The 17,649-nt window shown below is 46.1% G+C and overlaps 1 protein-coding gene across 3 annotated transcripts; it reads left to right on the top strand.

Annotated features, from left to right (window-relative positions):
• Positions 1–1,000: 1,000 nt before the first annotated feature.
• On the top strand, positions 1,001–12,196 carry LOC308138335 (heterogeneous nuclear ribonucleoprotein L-like). Of its 3 annotated transcripts, none has more exons than XM_080507417.1 (14): positions 1,001–1,118; positions 2,785–2,900; positions 2,989–3,226; positions 3,884–3,971; positions 4,112–4,206; positions 4,823–4,895; positions 7,311–7,343; positions 7,879–7,950; positions 8,284–8,528; positions 10,761–10,882; positions 10,967–11,168; positions 11,267–11,324; positions 11,453–11,563; positions 11,700–12,196. In XM_080507417.1, exons 1-14 carry the CDS (start codon positions 1,041–1,043, stop codon positions 11,756–11,758), a joined length of 1,590 nt encoding a protein of 529 aa, XP_080363543.1. In that variant the 5' UTR covers positions 1,001–1,040; the 3' UTR covers positions 11,759–12,196. The 3 variants fall into 3 exon arrangements, with proteins under 3 accessions (XP_080363543.1, XP_080363542.1, XP_080363544.1); XM_080507416.1 differs by having other exon boundaries at positions 8,281–8,528; positions 11,703–12,196; XM_080507418.1 differs by having other exon boundaries at positions 1,029–1,118; positions 8,281–8,528.
• The last annotated feature ends 5,453 nt before the right edge of the window (positions 12,197–17,649 follow it).

Below are 17,649 nucleotides of genomic sequence, written 5' to 3'. Positions count from 1 at the left end.
AGTCCACTGGAGAGGGAAAAACGTTTAGCAGTCTGGATAAACCTAATTATCTCTTCCAATTTGGGAAATGCACTCCCCCCCATTTCTCACACCAGCCTGGTCTCATTTATACCCACACATTTACCCGTCTTAAGGTTTTGGCATGCTGCCTCACGTCAACGTAAGCAGTGATTCATCCATGTTTAGAATGAAGCAACAATAAAAATATGAAATTTAAATGATGCTTGAAAATACATATGGTTCAATTTTCTTTTCAAGGACTTTGTTACACAGAGGGAACATCAAAGCAATGTAATCAAACACAAAAGCAACCAAGGCTAACATAGTGCTGACATTCATCAGGGACTGCAAATTATTAATTAAAGGTTGTAACATGTGACTGCAGTACTATGCTCCTGCAATATTTAACCAATTCGAACCATTCAAATATTAAAACGCGCAGCTTGGTCATGAGATGCTGTTTTATTTTACTATCTACGAACAAAATCACAAAAAACTAAGGAAAAATGTCCCATAGCGCCATATATTTGTAAGGCACCTCACGAACAGTTTGACAGAGCGGTGGGAACAATGTAGGTCGATGGAACCAGCAGATGGCGGTAATGCAACTTTATGGACGTAAACTGCCGTTAAACCCAAAAGAAGATAAGAGAAGATCACTTCCTTCCTTCAGCTTCATCAGCATTACAGTTCAGCTTTATTCAACTTAAGCAGTCACACTTGCATTTTCTTGAGGAAATGCAAACCTCTGGTGTTATCTTATTGTTTTATTATTTTCAAATTTTCGGCACGTACACGTTGGAATAATTTAAGATATGGTTCAAGTTTGCAGGAAATCGACCCCGTACTTCTATGTTGGCGTGTCCCTTCTCTCTTGCTATTGGCTCGTGGTTGTCGTTCACTCTGATTGACAGCCACGGGGACCTATCAGGATCCGAGATGTGGTCTCAGTGGGCGTGACTCCGCGCGCCACTTTTCCTCTCTTTTTCCGTCCATTACGGTCCGTCGTCACTTACTCCATCCTTTTTAACCGAGACAACATGGCAGCCGCGGCGGGACGTTATTACGGCGAGGAAGGCAGGGCGACGAAGAGGCAGAAGACTGACGGAATGTCCACGGTGAGTCGGTCACCACCGGGACGCGCTCGGTAAACGGCGCTCTGAGCGGGTTTTCTGGGGATTTCATTCATTGTGGCGTGCGCAGCAAAAAAAAAAAAAAAAAAAAAAAGTGTCACGACGCGCCGAGGCTCAGTGAATCCTCTCCGGGGAGTGAGTTTTCTCACAAAACTGTTCATACCGAAGGGATTTCAGCGTTACGATGCGCAGAACATCTTCCCCACAAGTTAGCCCTGCTTACACCGGGAATGTGCGCTCAGAATCGCTCGTTAGGAGGGCGTTTTCGCCAGCTGGGCCTCATCCCCCAGCCCGCTTTGTTCTCAGGCCGGGTGTGAGCATGCTGCTAGCCGCCAGCTACGCGCTGGAACTGGACTGACGGAACATCGCATGACCCCGCTCGGTGGTGTAAGCCTGGCAGGTTTGCTGTCCAGATAATCTATTAAAATCAAGTTAGAAGTGGTTTAAAACGAACCAACGGTGTAGTGACCCCCGGTTTCCCAGACCTGCCCCGCTGCCCATCCTGAGGGCTAGCCTGTTAGCTTCCACGATAGCATCGTTCAGCTGTGGAAAAGCGCACGCCTTCGGACACGCGTCTCACAGGAAAGCTTGTTTATCTTTAGTCCCATACACTGAAATCGTGGCTGTTTAAGACCAATGTTTCATCGAACATAAAGACTGTTTAAGATTTTCCACCAGACGTGCAGAGGGCTATTTGCTCACGTGACCAGCAGGTTTCCTCCTTCCTGGTCACTCATGGTCCAAATCTCCATTGGACCAGTTTTAATACACATTGTTAAAATACAAAGCAGTTTGTTACAGATAAGTAAAGGCGCTGACCTACCCTTGAAAAATGTACATTTGTGCCTCCTAAAATATTTTGTTAGTATATTTTAAGTCTTCTGTCCAGATGTTCACAGGTTTGGTACCAGGATGGACATCCTACTGATACTTGTGCCAAATCCAACATGTGGCACACACACACACACACACTCTTTGAGTCTGTAGTGAAGCAAATGTATTACTGCAGAGAGGTATCATCGACACCAAAACCACACCGTGGGGCTGAATGAATTGAATTGCAAATCAGGACGTAGGCGTTTTTATTTTAGAAAGTTTTCTGTGATGTCTTTATGACAACAATATAATTTGCATGCCAGGATTTGTTGCTCTGTTTTTGTAATTCAACCACCCACATATGCACTCAAACAACAACAATCAATCTCTTGTTAAATGTCATTTGTTGATGAATTGGCCCACTTGGTGTCTGCATGTCAGAAATGTGTCTCCACATAGAAAATGTTGGATTTTTGGGGGGAGAAGATCTGTTACACTTACAAAGATGAGCAGCACAATCACTTGGCATCCTCTATTGTCAGGCTATCAGTATCAGAACTGTTCAGTTTTTAGTGACTGAGCAGCCAAAATGCAACAAAACTTAAATTTTGACACCACTGTTTGTCAAATAACTATCTGGGACATATTTTCATGAAGAATGCAGTGATGTGATTTTGCCAGCCAATTCTGATGTCTGATATTGTCGGTCAAAGAGGAAACAACCTTTCTTTGTAGCCTCAGTTGGTGGTTCTCTCATACATCCGTATAAAATGAGCAGATCAATTCCAGACCGACTGAAAGCATCTGATTTGGTTCAATGTGTGTTTCTCTGCAGGGCTATGAAGATCCTCATAAGACCCTTCCTTCTGTGGTGGTGCACGTCCGGGGGCTGGTGGACGGCATCACAGAGGCCGACCTTGTGGAGGCTCTGCAGGAGTTTGGAGCCATCAGGTACAAAAGAAATGTCATTTCAGTTTGAATTTCACCTGATGACTATTGGAAAAACGCTGTGATAAACCAGCTCTGTTTTGTTTCCCAGCTATGTAGTGGTGATGCCAAAGAAGCGTCAGGCGCTGGTGGAGTATGAAGACATGAACGGATCCTCCACAGCTGTGACGTACGCTGCAGACAACCAGGTTTACATCGCTGGACACCCGGCGTTCATCAACTACTCCACCAGCCAGAAGATCTCCCGGCCCGGGGACTCGGACGACTCCAGGAGCGTCAACAATGTGCTCCTGCTCACCATCATGAACCCCATCTACCCCATCACCACGGTGAGCGCACAGAGCGCCTGCTGCTCTCAGCATGTCCCAAGTACCGCACCAAAAACTAGAGTACAGACCGCGAGTCATACCTACTACGGGTCTGCTGTTTTTGTTTGCAAGTGGATGAGCAGAAGAATGGGGAGGGAAAGGGAGAGGTGTGTAGTAACAGGCTCTGTAGCCTCCATCAGTCTCTGCAGGAGGGAATATCTACCATGAAAGAGTCTTTCCACCTCGGGAGCCGGGAAAAAAAAACGTTGCTGATACAGTGCATCTGCACGTTGGTGTCGTGTAAACAAACCCCCCCCCCCCCCCCAAAAGTGAAGGAAGTTTTGCTGATGCGCACGATTCACTGTCGTGTAAACGAAGCCAAAGACTTGAATTTCTTCAAAGATCTCTTAATTCTGTTGCTCACCTGCTGCTGTCATTACAAAGATGCTGATTCACAAGAATATGGCCTTCCATCCGACATAATTAATGTGCAGCTTCCCTCTTTTATTATTGAAAACTGCAGTTGAACTTGCAGAAAATGTAATGTTTTGGGGTTTTTGTGAGCAGAAGGAAGAAACTGTCTGACCAAAAACCAAATCACACATTTAAATCTGACCAATCAGATGAAATCGGAGGTGATCAGATGTAATGCGTGCTCTGTGTTTGGCCTCTCCACAGGATGTCCTCTACACAATCTGCAACAACTGTGGGCCTGTGCAGAGAATCGTGATCTTCAGGAAGAACGGCGTGCAGGCCATGGTCGAATATCCTTTCGTGTGATGTGCCACATGTTTCATTAGCCCTCGTCAGTCCGAGACCATCCGAGGATGGCTCTTCTCTTCGTCGGTTGTTTTGTAAATGCTCTGATGACCTTTGACCTTTACGTCCTTAACCCTGTGCTTACATTTGACTCTGTGCAAAGCGCCCAGCGGGCTAAAGCTTCACTCAATGGAGCAGACATCTATTCTGGCTGCTGCACGCTGAAGATCGAGTATGCAAAGGTAGGAGAAGTTTACCCAGGCTGGTTTTCGTCACGCAGCACAACCTCGCCGTGAATAACGGGGGGGGGGGGGGGGGTTTAAAGTGGAGGTGGTTAGAGCTGGAAGAGTTTCAGTCTATAGTAAACCCGGTGGAACAAGTAGAGCCACCTCATGTGGTCGGTGAGGTATTCGATCTGATTCATGGCTTTGTATAAACACATAGTTAACCGTATGGAGGAAAATAAACATTCGTTTTACTCCACTGATGGCATTGTGAGCCTGAAAGAAACGCCATCTGCATTTCAAATGCTGTTCACTTCTTTTTTTTAGGAGAAGATTTTATAATTTATTAATTATTTCCTCGGCTCATTAATCACTGGAATGTTTGATGGGTTCGTGTGTCTTTAGTCTTTAAATAGTCTATTATAATTGAGTGCGGGAGGGAAAAAACCCTGTTTTAGGATACATTAACACTTGAAGGCAGGTTTTCCTGAACAGAATAGAATATCTTCGTCATTGTAACACGGGTACAACAAGTTTACCTTTGACAGTTGTAAGTTGACTGGTTTTCTCTGTAACATTAACCAAATATCGGTTTAAGAGTAGAGTGTAAACTTCTGTTTCCTGCTCTTGTCAGCCGACTCGCCTGAACGTGTTCAAGAACGACCAGGACACGTGGGACTACACAAACCCCAACCTGGGAGGCCCAGGTAAAACCTGCAGCGCTGCACTCATGCTTTTATATGCCCCTGTGTAATTTGACTTTTGGGAAGAAAGAGGTGTGGCATTATGATAGAAGCGTCAATTCAGGTCAAAATAAACAATTTGTCCATTGACTTGTATTTCAAGGCAGTGAAAAATGGATGGCGGGAAAACACATGCAGACAAAAGAAAATGTTTTTTATTAGACTATTCATTATCATTCCTAGAAACGAGAAGCGTCTGGACCAGCGTGCCAGACGTGTTGCCCTCAGGCTCACCTGATGTGTCGTCTTTCCATGAATTGTTCCGCATCTCGTCTGTAGAGTTTCAGACTTCAGAGAGTGGAAGACACTGATGCTGTCTGACATGTCCAGAGTTAAAAAAAAAACAAACAACTCTTTCCTTGCATTTGCTCTTCCCGCCATCCTCACAATGTTTATAACTGTTTCCATCATTTTAATTTTCTAAACATCCATTTCAATATTTGCTGTAAAAGTTTTCTTGCTTCTAAGACTGATCCTGGTCTTTTCTGTCGTCATCAAACTTGAATCAAGTCAGAAGGGCGACGGAAGCCACAACCGAGCTGCGTCATGCAGCCAAGTGCGTTTGACGTAAAACATTGACGCTGTAATGTGATTTGGCCGAGAGGCGATGACGGCCGTGCAGATCAGCATCAGTCCAGAGAAAATCTGAAGTCTTTGCTCTCTGGAGAAACAGAAACGTGTGCAGGATTGTTGTGCTGAGAGGGAGCGCAGACACACGCTGACAACATCACCACTCAGCAAGCATCAGCCCAACCTTCCACCCCGCCAGTCATACAGAGGCAGGACGCCCCCCTCCAGAGACAACACCCACTCCACATGACGATGTAGGACTGATTCACCACTCACTCCTCAGCTCCTGCACAGGCGCCATGGCGTGCGGGGAGTGTTGGGCGCTGAGCTACACTTGGGCCCTCCTCCCTCCCTCCCTCTTCCTTTCACTTTGAGACACATTGCAGCAGGCCAAAGCCTGTACCCAACAGTGCTCCACTGTCTACACCATCAGGAGGCTGAGCCCAGAGGAGACACAGCACCATCCAATCAGAAGCTAGAGACTGACGATGTATACTGATACTGACCAATCGGCCCGAGAGCACACGAGCACCAGCCTGCTGTTTCGGGCTGCACTGCTCCGCACAAAACAAGCGTCACACCTCCCTGGCGGCGTCCCAACTGATCCAATAGACGAGTCGAGCTGTAGCCACGCACACTGGATTCAACACAAGACAACTGATGAAGACGAGACACTGCTGACAACACCAAGCACACTCAGAGCCATCAGGCCCACTTGTGTTTCACCCTCTGTGTCCCCCTCCCACATGGAAGTCAGCTTTTTTCTCTCTCACTCTTTTCTCCTCATCTTTATTCCCTATGAATAACCTGCCCTGTTTTAGCTTTCCCTTTTGAGTTTCTAAGTACTTGACCTTCTCTAGAACCTGTGTAACACCTTCCATGTGATGCAGGTTTGGCTCTTTGGGGCTAAGAGGAGCCAGCTTCCCAACTGAAATGTGCTCTATGGCAACCTCAAGGCCTCCCTGTGGGCGCTAAGTGGACTTTTCCCAAAAGGAACAAAAAGGATGGAAACCAACCAACCGTCTGACCCTGACCCCCCCCCCTCTCCCCCACACTGGAACTTTCAGCTTGATAAAACCAGGAATCGCTCCTGAGGTGGACAGTTGTTTCCCCCAAAAGAGGAGCAGGATAAGAGTAATGGATGAAATGAATTGAGTGGAGAGTGGTGGAACTGCTGCAGCAAATGTCTTCTCCCTCTGTTTGTAAACATGCAGTAAGTAAATCGAGACTCTCCTCGGGGAACATAACTGCACAGCACCACATCATCCCAACGCCCAGCAACCAACATGGCCACACAAGACAGACACGACTCCATGTTTTTTTTCTCTCACAAAGGCTTAAAACCTCTTCTTTCCAGAACAGGCTGCTGGTTGTGTCGAAGCTTGTTTCCAATGTCACGCAGACCTGCTGTTTTGTTTGCTATGTGTCGCCGTTTCCTCTGTTGGCAACTTACAGCCATCAGACATCTCATGTGTGTGGCCTCCCGGACTCCTGACAGTCACCACTTGTATTTCTCACTAATCCAATTAGCTAATTAATGTGCAGTAAGTGTGCGAGAGCTGCTGACCCACCAGCCACAGTGGCTGCTGGGATGCAAACAGCCTGGTCATTGACCTGCAGAAGTCACTATGAAAAGCCACCTGCTTCTTCATAGTTCATTTGTTAGCGTGCCCAAATCAAGACAGACCTGGTCATGAATGGCTTTTGACACGTACCCGGGGTAAATTAAGTTAATTTTGCGCAGTACAACTGTCACTGATTAACCTGGCGTCCGTTCTGATTGTGTGTGATTGTTGTGTACCTGTACAGATGGTGATGCAGATGGCAATGGGAGCAATTCAGGTGTGTGTGAGCGTACAAACGTCATTCTTGAGTTCAGACATCTGTGATATTTATTTGATATTCTCTCCCCCTTTCACCTCCTACACCCGAGGTGGGCTCTGCTGGTCCTGCAGGACCAGCAAAGTCCTTCTCTCCTCTTGATCATCAGCTTCCACCTCATCATCGCCATTCCCCTCTTCCCTTACATTAAAGGCCTGGCCTTTGTAGGTGTTCTTGGACTAAAGGTGCTGGAGGTTAAGGCTGTAATATTGGTCTTGGCATGACTCCCTCCCCAATACCTCCTTGCAACACTTGTTTTAAAGACCAAGGACAATCACTGACACTACTTCCTGTCCAAAGTGTAGTGGGCGTGGCTCTTACTGGACAGATAAATCAACCTTGGCACGCATGAAGTTCTGTAGAACCTGCAAACTGTCACTTTGTCACAGAACACGCTTTATCCTTCGACATCCCATATTCTCATGTAAACATCCCCCCGTCTTGTTTCCGCTGTGATCACGTGTGTCGTCTTTCTCCACCGCTCTTCTTCCTGTAGAAGATGTAAACGCCAACCCCAACAAGCGCCAGAGGCAGCCCGCCCTGCTGGGAGACCATCCTCCAGAGTATGGTAAGACCGAGGGCTGCTCAACACGTCTAGAAAGTCAGTTCAGAGGTGGAGGGAAGATTAGCTGGTGGTTTTCAGTGATGTTTTAACAGCATTTTATTCACTGAATCACTCATTTAGTTATTAAACATGTATTTCCATTCCATGCCGTGTGTCGCTTCTATTCAGAGCTTGATCACTGTTTGGTTTCTTCATTACAGATGTTGCGCTTGGGTTTACAAGCAGCTCTTTAGTTTAATTTCAGTCATAGTCAACCAACTTTACGTTTGAGTTCTTGTTTCTTTAATGTGAACATTGAAGTTTGTAATAAGATGAGCTCACTTCTTGCTTGAGAAGGTGGATATCACGGCTACGATGACAGCTACGGCTCCCCGCCCTATGAGGGCCGTCGTATGGGTCCCCCGATGAGAGGGCGTGGAGGGCGGAGCTACGGCCCTGGGTATGGGCCCCCACCCCCTCCTCCCGGAGAGTACGGTGCACACGCTGATTCTCCCGTCGTGATGGTTTACGGCCTGGACCCGGTCAAGATGAACGCCGACCGCGTCTTCAACATCTTCTGTCTATATGGGAACGTGGAGCGGGTCAGTACACACACACACACACACACACACACACACACACACACACACACACACACACACACACACACACACACACACAGCTGCTAAATGCATTTGTCTGAGATGTTTGAACATCTGATCCAATTGTTTTATGTCATCGATTTGTGTGATCAATTGAAAACAATTTTGAAGGGTTTGTGGTTTTAAACTGTTGAAAAAAACAAATTTCTTGTTTCCGCACAGAACTAGAAACTGCTGACTATGTCTTTTCATACATAATAAATAAATATAGTTCTATGCACATAAGGTTTTCTTTCAGCGGTGTCGGACATGAGGCTACACTGCTAAGATCAGTCCACGAGGAAAGAAATACAAGATGCTGAATGTAGTTGTCATTTGGACACGTGCAACACCGAGACCTAAGCTGTGAGATCAGGGATTCTTTTTATTCTTATTATTTTAGAACGTTTTTTTGGAACATGGACTTGTCTAATCAGAGACATGGGGTACGTCCGAAATGTCCCTCCTATTTCCTTATGTCTCCTTTTCCTTAACCCAGGAAGTGTTTAGTGTAGCGGCCATGATGAGGACTGTCTGAATTCTCACGAAACAAAGGAAAGGAGGCTGGTTGCTTCCTTCAGAGCCTCCTTTAGCCGAGGAAACACTGATGCTTCCTTCAGAGCCTCCTTTAGCCGAGGAAACACTGATGCTTCCTTTAGAGCCTCCTTTAGCCTAGGAAACACTGATGCTTCCTTTAGAACCTCCTTTAGCCTAGGAAACACTGACGCTTCCTTTGGAGCCTCCTTTAGCCTAGGAACCACTGATGCTTCCTTTGGAGCCTCCTTTAGCCTAGGAACCACTGATGCTTCCTTCGGAGCCTCCTTTAGCCTAGGAAACACTGATGCTTCCTTTAGAGCCTCCTTTAGCCTAGGAAACACTGATGCTTCCTTTAGAGCCTCCTTTAGCCTAGGAAACACTGATGCTTCCTTTAGAGCCTCCTTTAGCCTAGGAAACACTGATGCTTCCTTTAGAGCCTCCTTTAGCCTAGGAAACACTGATGCTTCCTTTAGAGCCTCCTTTAGCCTAGGAAACACTGATGCTTCCTTTAGAGCTTCCTTTAGCCTAGGAAACACTGATGCTTCCTTTAGAGACTCCTTTAGCCTAGGAAACACTGATGCTTCCTTTAGAGCCTCCTTTAGCCTAGGAAACACTGATGCTCCCTTTAGAGCCTCCTTTAGCCTAGGAAACACTGATGCTTCCTTCTGAGCCTCCTTTAGCCTAGGAAACACTGATGCTTCCTTCTGAGCCTCCTTTAGCCTAGGAAACACTGATGCTTCCTTTAGAGGCTCCTTTAGCCTAGGAAACATTGATGCTTCCTTTAGAGCTTCCTTTAGCCTAGGAAACACTGATGCTTCCTTTAGAGACTCCTTTAGCCTAGGAAACACTGATGCTTCCTTTAGAGCCTCCTTTAGCCTAGGAAACACTGATGCTCCCTTTAGAGCCTCCTTTAGCCTAGGAAACACTGATGCTTCCTTCTGAGCCTCCTTTAGCCTAGGAAACACTGATGCTTCCTTTAGAGCCTCCTTTAGCCTAGGAAACGCTGATGCTTCCTTCGGAGCCTCCTTTAGCCTAGGAAACGCTGATGCTTCCTTCGGAGCCTCCTTTAGCCTAGGAAACGCTGATGCTTCCTTTAGAGCCTCCTTTAGCCTAGGAAACACTGATGCTTCCTTCGGAGCCTCCTTTAGCCTAGGAAACACTGATGCTTCCTTCAGAACCTCCTTTAGCCTAGGAAACACTGATGCTTCCTTTATCAAAGGAGACCAGCTCATGCTGCCCCACAATTCCTTGCGGCGACATTTAAAGGAACCCGCTCATCAGAGCGTTTATGGAAAATCACAATCGGAAAAAGAGAGCAGATCATGTTGGTTACCAAAGCAATAATCTACATTGAACAACTTAAAATAATCTAAAACCCAAATGTGCTTTTTGTAGTCCATTTTCAGAAACTTGTAGTTCTTTCCCCAGAGCTGTGCCTTATGCCATTAGCAGCTTTAGCTCGTAGCGGCAGTTGGCAGATACAGAATCGGCTCGTCACTCCACAGCAAGTTTTCATGCCACAGATTTTTGAGCCTCGATCAAAAATACAGACTCCAGCTCGAAGTCATACGGTCACGTTGAGGCGTTCTCCACCGCACGGAGCCACTTCACTGAGTGATTCCCGTCGAGGGCTAACGGTCTTCTGTTTGTCTGCAGGTGAAGTTCATGAAGAGTAAGCCCGGGGCGGCCATGGTGGAGATGGGCGACTGCTACGCAGTGGACCGCGCCATCACTCACCTGAACAACACCTTCCTGTTTGGACAGAAGCTGAACGTGTGGTGAGAACCTGCCGCAACGCCGCCGCCTGTCTCCCTGTGGGAGCTCTGGTTTTTTTAAAAAAAAGTTCCCGTTTCGTCCTGCAGCGTGTCCAAGCAGCAGGCCATCGTCCCGGGGCAGTGCTACGAGCTGGAGGACGGCTCCAGCAGCTTCAAAGACTTCCACGGCTCCAGAAACAACCGCTTCACCTCCCCAGAGCAGGCGGCCAAGAACCGCATCCAGCATCCCAGCAACGTGCTGCACTTCTTCAACGCCCAGCCGGACGTCACCACGGAGATCTTCACCCAGGTGTGTGAGCGGCGCACAGTGGTTCAACGCGACACGCCGTGTTGGAAGCTCATGTCGAGTGCTGCCTTTTTGTTTTGTGTTTTGTTTCCCCCCCCCAGATTTGTGAAGAGCTCGGTGTGAAAAACCCCGTTAACGTGAAAATGTTCACCGGAAAAAGTAAGAGTCTTTGTTGTGAGTCTGACTGAGGTGGAAGCTTCAGACGTGACTCGTGGGTTCCTTCAGAAGTCGAGCTTTGAATCCAAAATCCAGCTTTCAGTCGGCACTTTCCCTCACTTGACCACCAGGTGGCGCAGCTCCCAGTGACCGCAGCGCCTCGGGGCTGCTGGAGTGGGAGTCCATCAACGACGCCATGGAGGCCCTGGCCCTGATCAACCACTACCAGATGAAGAACGCAGGTACGGCCGAGTCACTCTCGCCGGTTCTCTTCCACCAAATCTGCCCGGAGGCCGGAAACCCCCAAGACTCCCGTCTTGTCGAGTTTCCCGCCTCTTGTTAGAAAGTCATATTTAATGTTGCGTGTGTTTTTTGCAGCAGGTCCGTACCCTTACACCCTCAAGCTGTGCTTCTCCACCGTCCAGCACGCCAACTGAGCCGAGGAGGAGCGCCCCCCCACCCCCCCACCCCCCACTTCACACCTACATCGACCCTGAATGCTTCAAACACACCGGGGCCACTTTTCAAAACTCCCAATGTAAACCTTCCAGAGTTGAATTGACTGTCATTCTTTTGTAATCGTGCCAGAGGCAGACTGGTGGTGTTTTCATCCACGTTGCTCGGTTAGAGTTTCAGTTTGTGTGTTGGGCTTTTGAGTTGTTCTTACGTTTTGTAATGAGCTCGTGTGCGGGAAGCCGCCGGATCTGAAGGAGCTGCTTCAAAGGCTCGCTGGTGATCGTGGTGGCTTTTTTGTAAACTTTTAGGATACAGTCTTTTTATTTGAAATGGCACCTGTTGAGTCCCGTGTCTCTTATCAAGATGGAGAAGTTTTTTTTGTTCAAAGAAAATAAAGAAAAGATCAGTTTGATTCTGAATGTGCCTCGTCTGAATTCATTGATTCGTGAATGACTGAGTGAACATTTTGGTGTTTGTTTACAAGAGCATTAATCATTTGAGGAGAAAAGAGTTGGGAGTGTGACGAGTCACCACGGTACATAGTGGTCCAAATTATAGGTTCCATTTCCTGACGTGTTGTGTAAATGTTGGACTATATTTCATCAATTTGATAAGTGCATTTTTGGTAGGGTAAGAATTTCATAGACATTAAAGGAGTGTTCCTAAGTAAGCTGTTCAGCGGTTCCATCAGTAAATTGAATGCTTTTCACAATGAAAGTACTCTGGTCATATTTTAAAATGAATGGTCCATGAGCCACCTCAGTTTGCTGAAAAAAATATTTGGGGATGTTCATTTGGACAGTTGAAAGAATAGAATCTTGGTACCATCAATGATTTATTGAATTGGATGTGTAGTGGACCACCCTGCTGTACAACTGCTGACATTGAGAGCCTGGAGAGACCTCGGGTTATGTAAACCAAGAATCTTCCTTGTGATTTCCACACAATGACATTTAATTATGCCCTTCTGCAGAAAAAAGTCCATGTAATATGGTTTTTATTTATTTTTGCCAAGTTAATTTCAGCAGGACCCTGAGAAAACCATCATTTTGTTTAAAAACTAAAGTAATGCAGATGTGATTTGATATTTCAATAATAAAGTGAAATCTACAGATTCATTCAGTGGGATTTATCAACACCGACTTACTGGTGTGCAGAATAGAGACGTACACATGGTTGATCAATACTGAGAGTTTTTTGTACTCGGCGGACTCATTTCATCGATGTCCCTCCATCACAACGAGTCTACTTTATCAGATTTACATTATCTTTACAAACTACACGTCATCCATTTAGATCTTTAAACCGAGAATTCGTCTTAATATAATCGTTCTAACATGTTGAAATAAACTGATTTTAAATAAGTTGAAAGCTAAAAAAGGGATAGCGAAAACGGTGGAATTCAATCAATTTGACTTCTCAGTCTTTTTTGGACACACAACCAGATTAAATTGTTCTGCTGTTATTCACTGAGATATATTTTGGTCGATTGGTATGAAATGGATTGATTTTGTACCTGCTCAAATTAAATTAGAACTGAAATCCATCGTCCGTCAGGATTTCATGGATAAATAAAGAGGCCGACGCATCACACCTTGAAAATAAATAAACTATATTTAAATAAGGTCGACTTCATTTGATTAAAGACCTTCATGTTCTTTCAGTAACACATTACACCTCATGCCATGTTTTTTCAAAAACAAGTTGTCGGTTTTTTTTTTTTTCTAAGAGCGTTTTTCAGCATTTCATAAAAAAAAAACTTAAATGTCATCTTCAGTTAATTTTGTTACAGTATTGAATAAATGTATATGTCTATCACATGATATTGTAGTAACTCAGTCGTTATTTCTCTACAAAGATTCAGGCAGAGAGAAATTTTCATCATACGGGAAAAAACTTCACAGAGAGACACTTTGAAGAGCAAGACTGGGGCTGGGGGGGGGGGGGGGGGGGGGGGGGGGTGGGCTGGGGGGGGAAGGGGGTCTGGGAGAAGGTGAACACGAACACAGACACAGAGATATCATATATCAACATACAGGAAGATGAGCCGGGATGTCACTGGGTGCAAATGTGGAAGGTTTTCTTCACACGGCTTCTAAAGGTCAAAGTCCAGACGGACTCTGTTAACGCTGTCCGTGTGTGTGTGTGTGTGTGTGTGTGTGTGTGTGTGTGTGTGTTTACGTGCTGGTGGGGACAATGGGGACGCCCCCAATTTCCCCCATTATGTAAAATCAATACATGTTTCGGTGAAGACGACCAGTTGGCTTCGTCGCCGGCTTTGCTTTTATCCACATCGCTTATTTATCAGCGAGCTGTTCTGTTCACACGAGGCCCTGAAATGCTCAGCTAACCCTAACCCTTTCCGTCTTCTCTCTTAACCCCTGGAGGACAGAGAGATCCTCTTCTCCCTTCTGGGTACATTTACAGTTACTCTGCCTCACGTGCCCGCTGTACAAACCACAGCGTTTCTTTATATTTTCTGTCATTTCTGGTGGACAGAAACTCTGACATGTTCTCATCCCGTGTGGACGAGGCCTCAGGTTACATCAACGCTACACGGAAGAATCGGTCGGCAGTGAGTAACTGTGGCTGAGGTTATCATTTAATGCATTGTCTCTGTGTGTGTGCGTGTGTGTGTGTGTGTGTGTGTGTCACTCACTCATTCCACTTCACAAAGGGGCTCTAGGTGTTTGAACAGATCTGCCTACAGGCGTCCATCACAGTAGACCATGCTGCTAACACACAGACTCGTCATGCATATGCAGTGGGACACACAGGGGAGGCAAAACACAGACACACACCAGAGAGGGTGAGGAGGAGAGAGGGAGGCTGGACATGAGGGGGGGGGGGGGTCACAACTAGTTACAGAACAGCAAAGGCCGAAGCCCGACAGTTAGTACAGAAGTTCACGAAACATGGAACATTGTCCGGAGGTTGCAGGCAGTTCTGTTGGCGGCTGCGGAGTCGCTTCCGGGTCACGTGCGCCCCGGGGGGGGGGGGGGGCCCTGGTGCAGGACGTTGGCCCCGGTGCAGGACGTTGGCCCTGGTAACGTGTGTGTCCTGTGGTCCGGGGTCCGCCGGGTGGTTCAGGGGGGGGGGGTGGGGGGGGCCTCACACAACCTCGGGAGCTGCCAGCGTCCGCAGAGCCGAGACTGACAGTCACACTGGCAATGTTCCGCTCTGTTTCTCCATGTAAACATGCTACGTACACTCAAAACTCCTTCGCCGTCACGAGGTGAGGAGTCGTACATCGGCGGAGGGTCGCGACAAACACTGAGCAGAAATAAAGACGCGAGCCGGACTCTCGTCAAAGCCACTGAAACAAGATGAACCGCTTTTCTCGTATTGCACATTGAACTCCTCCGTAGAAACGACAGACTTGTCTCCAGGAGCCACGACACCACTCGCCTCACACACCATGTGAATACCTCAATGTATACCAGTCGTCTCATGAGGAACATGTACATCTGGAAGGGTCGCATGAAGAAATCAGTCAATGAGAACGTTGGGTGGGATGTCCGAGCAGTGTTGGAGGAAAACATATCAAAATCTAATCCACTAAATTCAGCAACAATGTCAGCTACACTATCAACTCCATACACGGATACGATTCTAAACGTTGTTTAGAAGTACAAAAAAACTCTACCTTGGCGAGATACGCAAGGAAAAGATACAAAATCGGTTTTTAGAAAGTTTACAAAGTAGAGTTAGTACGGGTCAATTTCAGATGCGATCATAACGACAATTCCATTTTCGTAGCACTTATCATTTGCGGGTGAGATGTCTTTCGATGCGGCGTCCTAACAGAAGTGTATTCAATGTGACTGATATCAGGCAGTGAGAGTAACTGAAGCTTCCAGTCGGCCGTTTCATTGTTGACCAGCAGATGAAAGACCAGAGTGAACTCTGGTGAATTAAGATTTATGCTGTTGAAATTATCTCAAATTTGTGTTTTGTGAAGCAGATTGACTCTCGGTTGCTTTTCCAGCGAGCGTGAGCAGAACGCACCATGGTGTGGTTGGAGCTTCTCCACAACAGAAATCCTATTACAGTTCCTATTCACCACAGTTTATCTCAGTTGTGTTGAACTGTTTGGGTATTTCCCAATGTTTTGAGCAAAAGAAAAAGAAAAAAAAAGCAAATGAAACTGTATTTTAGTCTTGATGCAGATTGTTATTGTCAGTTTGAGCAGCCGAGTGGAGTTTAAAGTTTGAAAAAAAAACCCTGAACATTTCCGAATAAATGAAAAAAAAAAAAACTTCACCATGTGATCTGCTGGCCCACAACGTTAATGTAAGATGCAATACTGAGCAACTGGTGCGTTCTCAGTCAGGGTTCATTCAAACATTTTCTATTGAGGAAAAAAAAACAAAACACGTTTTAATCTAAACTTACAGAGTCGCTGCCACTTCTGAGCAGATTTGCTGCTCCGGGGCTCAGGGCATGTTTTGAAAAAACATTGATGAGACGAGAGAAGTTATTTAGTATTTGTGGAAACAAAGTGTGTTTCCTCTGGAGGAGTTGGAACCATCAACACAAGCAGCTTCAGCTGGATGGAGCCTCGCGTCACTCAGCTGAGCTGAGAAACTTGGTCGTGCACTCCAGCAGGAAAAACTAAACCACAGCCTGAGTGAGGTGGAACAAAGTGCAGCCGTGGCAGTTTGTACAGCTGAAAGCTTGAATACTACATTTTTGACTTTAAGGCATCCTTTGTGTTCTGGAGGCTTAATGAAGAAATCCAAATATCTGCACGGTGATGCGTGTCACAAATGTAAATGTTACGTTTGATTCCAATCGTCATGAGGAGCGAGGCGGCTTGAGATCTCCGCCTCCCCTCGCATCGAACCATCCCAAACAAAGTGGGCGGAGCCTGTCTGGTCTGCTTTAGATCAGGGCTGTCAAACACGAGGGTCGTGGACCAAAAACAAAACCACCAAACTGAAGAAAGAAAATAGTTCTTAAAATTGATTAATTCAATATTTTCTTAAGAGTAGCGACACAGCACGACACTGAGACTCGGGGCTGAATCATTGATGACGCTGCCGTGGAAGATCGCGACCTGCTTGCTATCAAATGAGCCTGGAAGCCATGCTGTCAGGGGGAAGCTGGAAAAACATGCAGAATCCAACAATTACAGAAGCTTTAAGGGACATTCCACTGTATCTTGAACCAGAATGTTGCATTAAAATTGGCTTTATGTTGAGATTATAGTCTTTTCTATATCATATTTGCTATTGTTTGTTATCCCTTCAGGTGAAACTGAACTCTTCGTAGCCCAGAACTGAAATGTTTGACACCCCTGATTTAGACGGTTCTACTCTATGTCCTCGTTGTGTTTCACACAACATGTGTTTGGTTAGACTTGTCTCTGCTTTTAATGTCAAATATAAACAATGGCAATTAAGTGAAGCTATTGTCTTAACTCTATCTATTTCTATCTGTTTTACGACACGTGCTTTTCTCTCCGCAGACACACGACGTCGTACACAGGCGGTTTCTGTTCATTCCCTTTTTCACGCGACAACCCAGGTGAAGATGCTGTGTATATCTGACTATAGACCTTGGGTTTGATTTGTGTCAGGCGAGCCGTGGTCACAACACAGACCCCCCAGTGAAGGTGAGTGGAAAAGGGGGTGCTCTTTAAAAACATCGAACTCTTTTAGCAGCGAATCATTTGTTTGAGTTAATGAGACTTGATGATATTCAAAACGCCGTGGTTTCCATGTCTGTGGCAAGAAGATTTCACATAAAGACTGTTGTTTCTCTTGTTCACGATGGGGGAGACTATTTTGTGTTCTATCCGCCCCGTAGAAACACGACACTCTATCTATGTACACTGGGTTTCACTATTTACAGCGCGTGTGGAGACCAC

This window comes from Blennius ocellaris, assembly GCF_963422515.1.
Source record: "Blennius ocellaris genome assembly, chromosome: 2".
Classification (NCBI taxonomy): Eukaryota; Metazoa; Chordata; class Actinopteri; order Blenniiformes; family Blenniidae; genus Blennius; species Blennius ocellaris.
This window is presented reverse-complemented; position numbering and strand designations above follow the sequence as displayed.

Coding starts and splice junctions, on each gene's coding strand:
- LOC308138335 (XM_080507418.1), top strand. CDS start 1,041: ATGGCAGCCGCGGCGGGACGTTATTACGGCGAGGAAGGCAGGGCGACG. Junction 8,529..10,760: donor TATATGGGAACGTGGAGCGG/GTCAGTACACAC, acceptor GTTTGTCTGCAG/GTGAAGTTCATGAAGAGTAA. Junction 11,169..11,266: donor CCACGGAGATCTTCACCCAG/GTGTGTGAGCGG, acceptor TCCCCCCCCCAG/ATTTGTGAAGAGCTCGGTGT.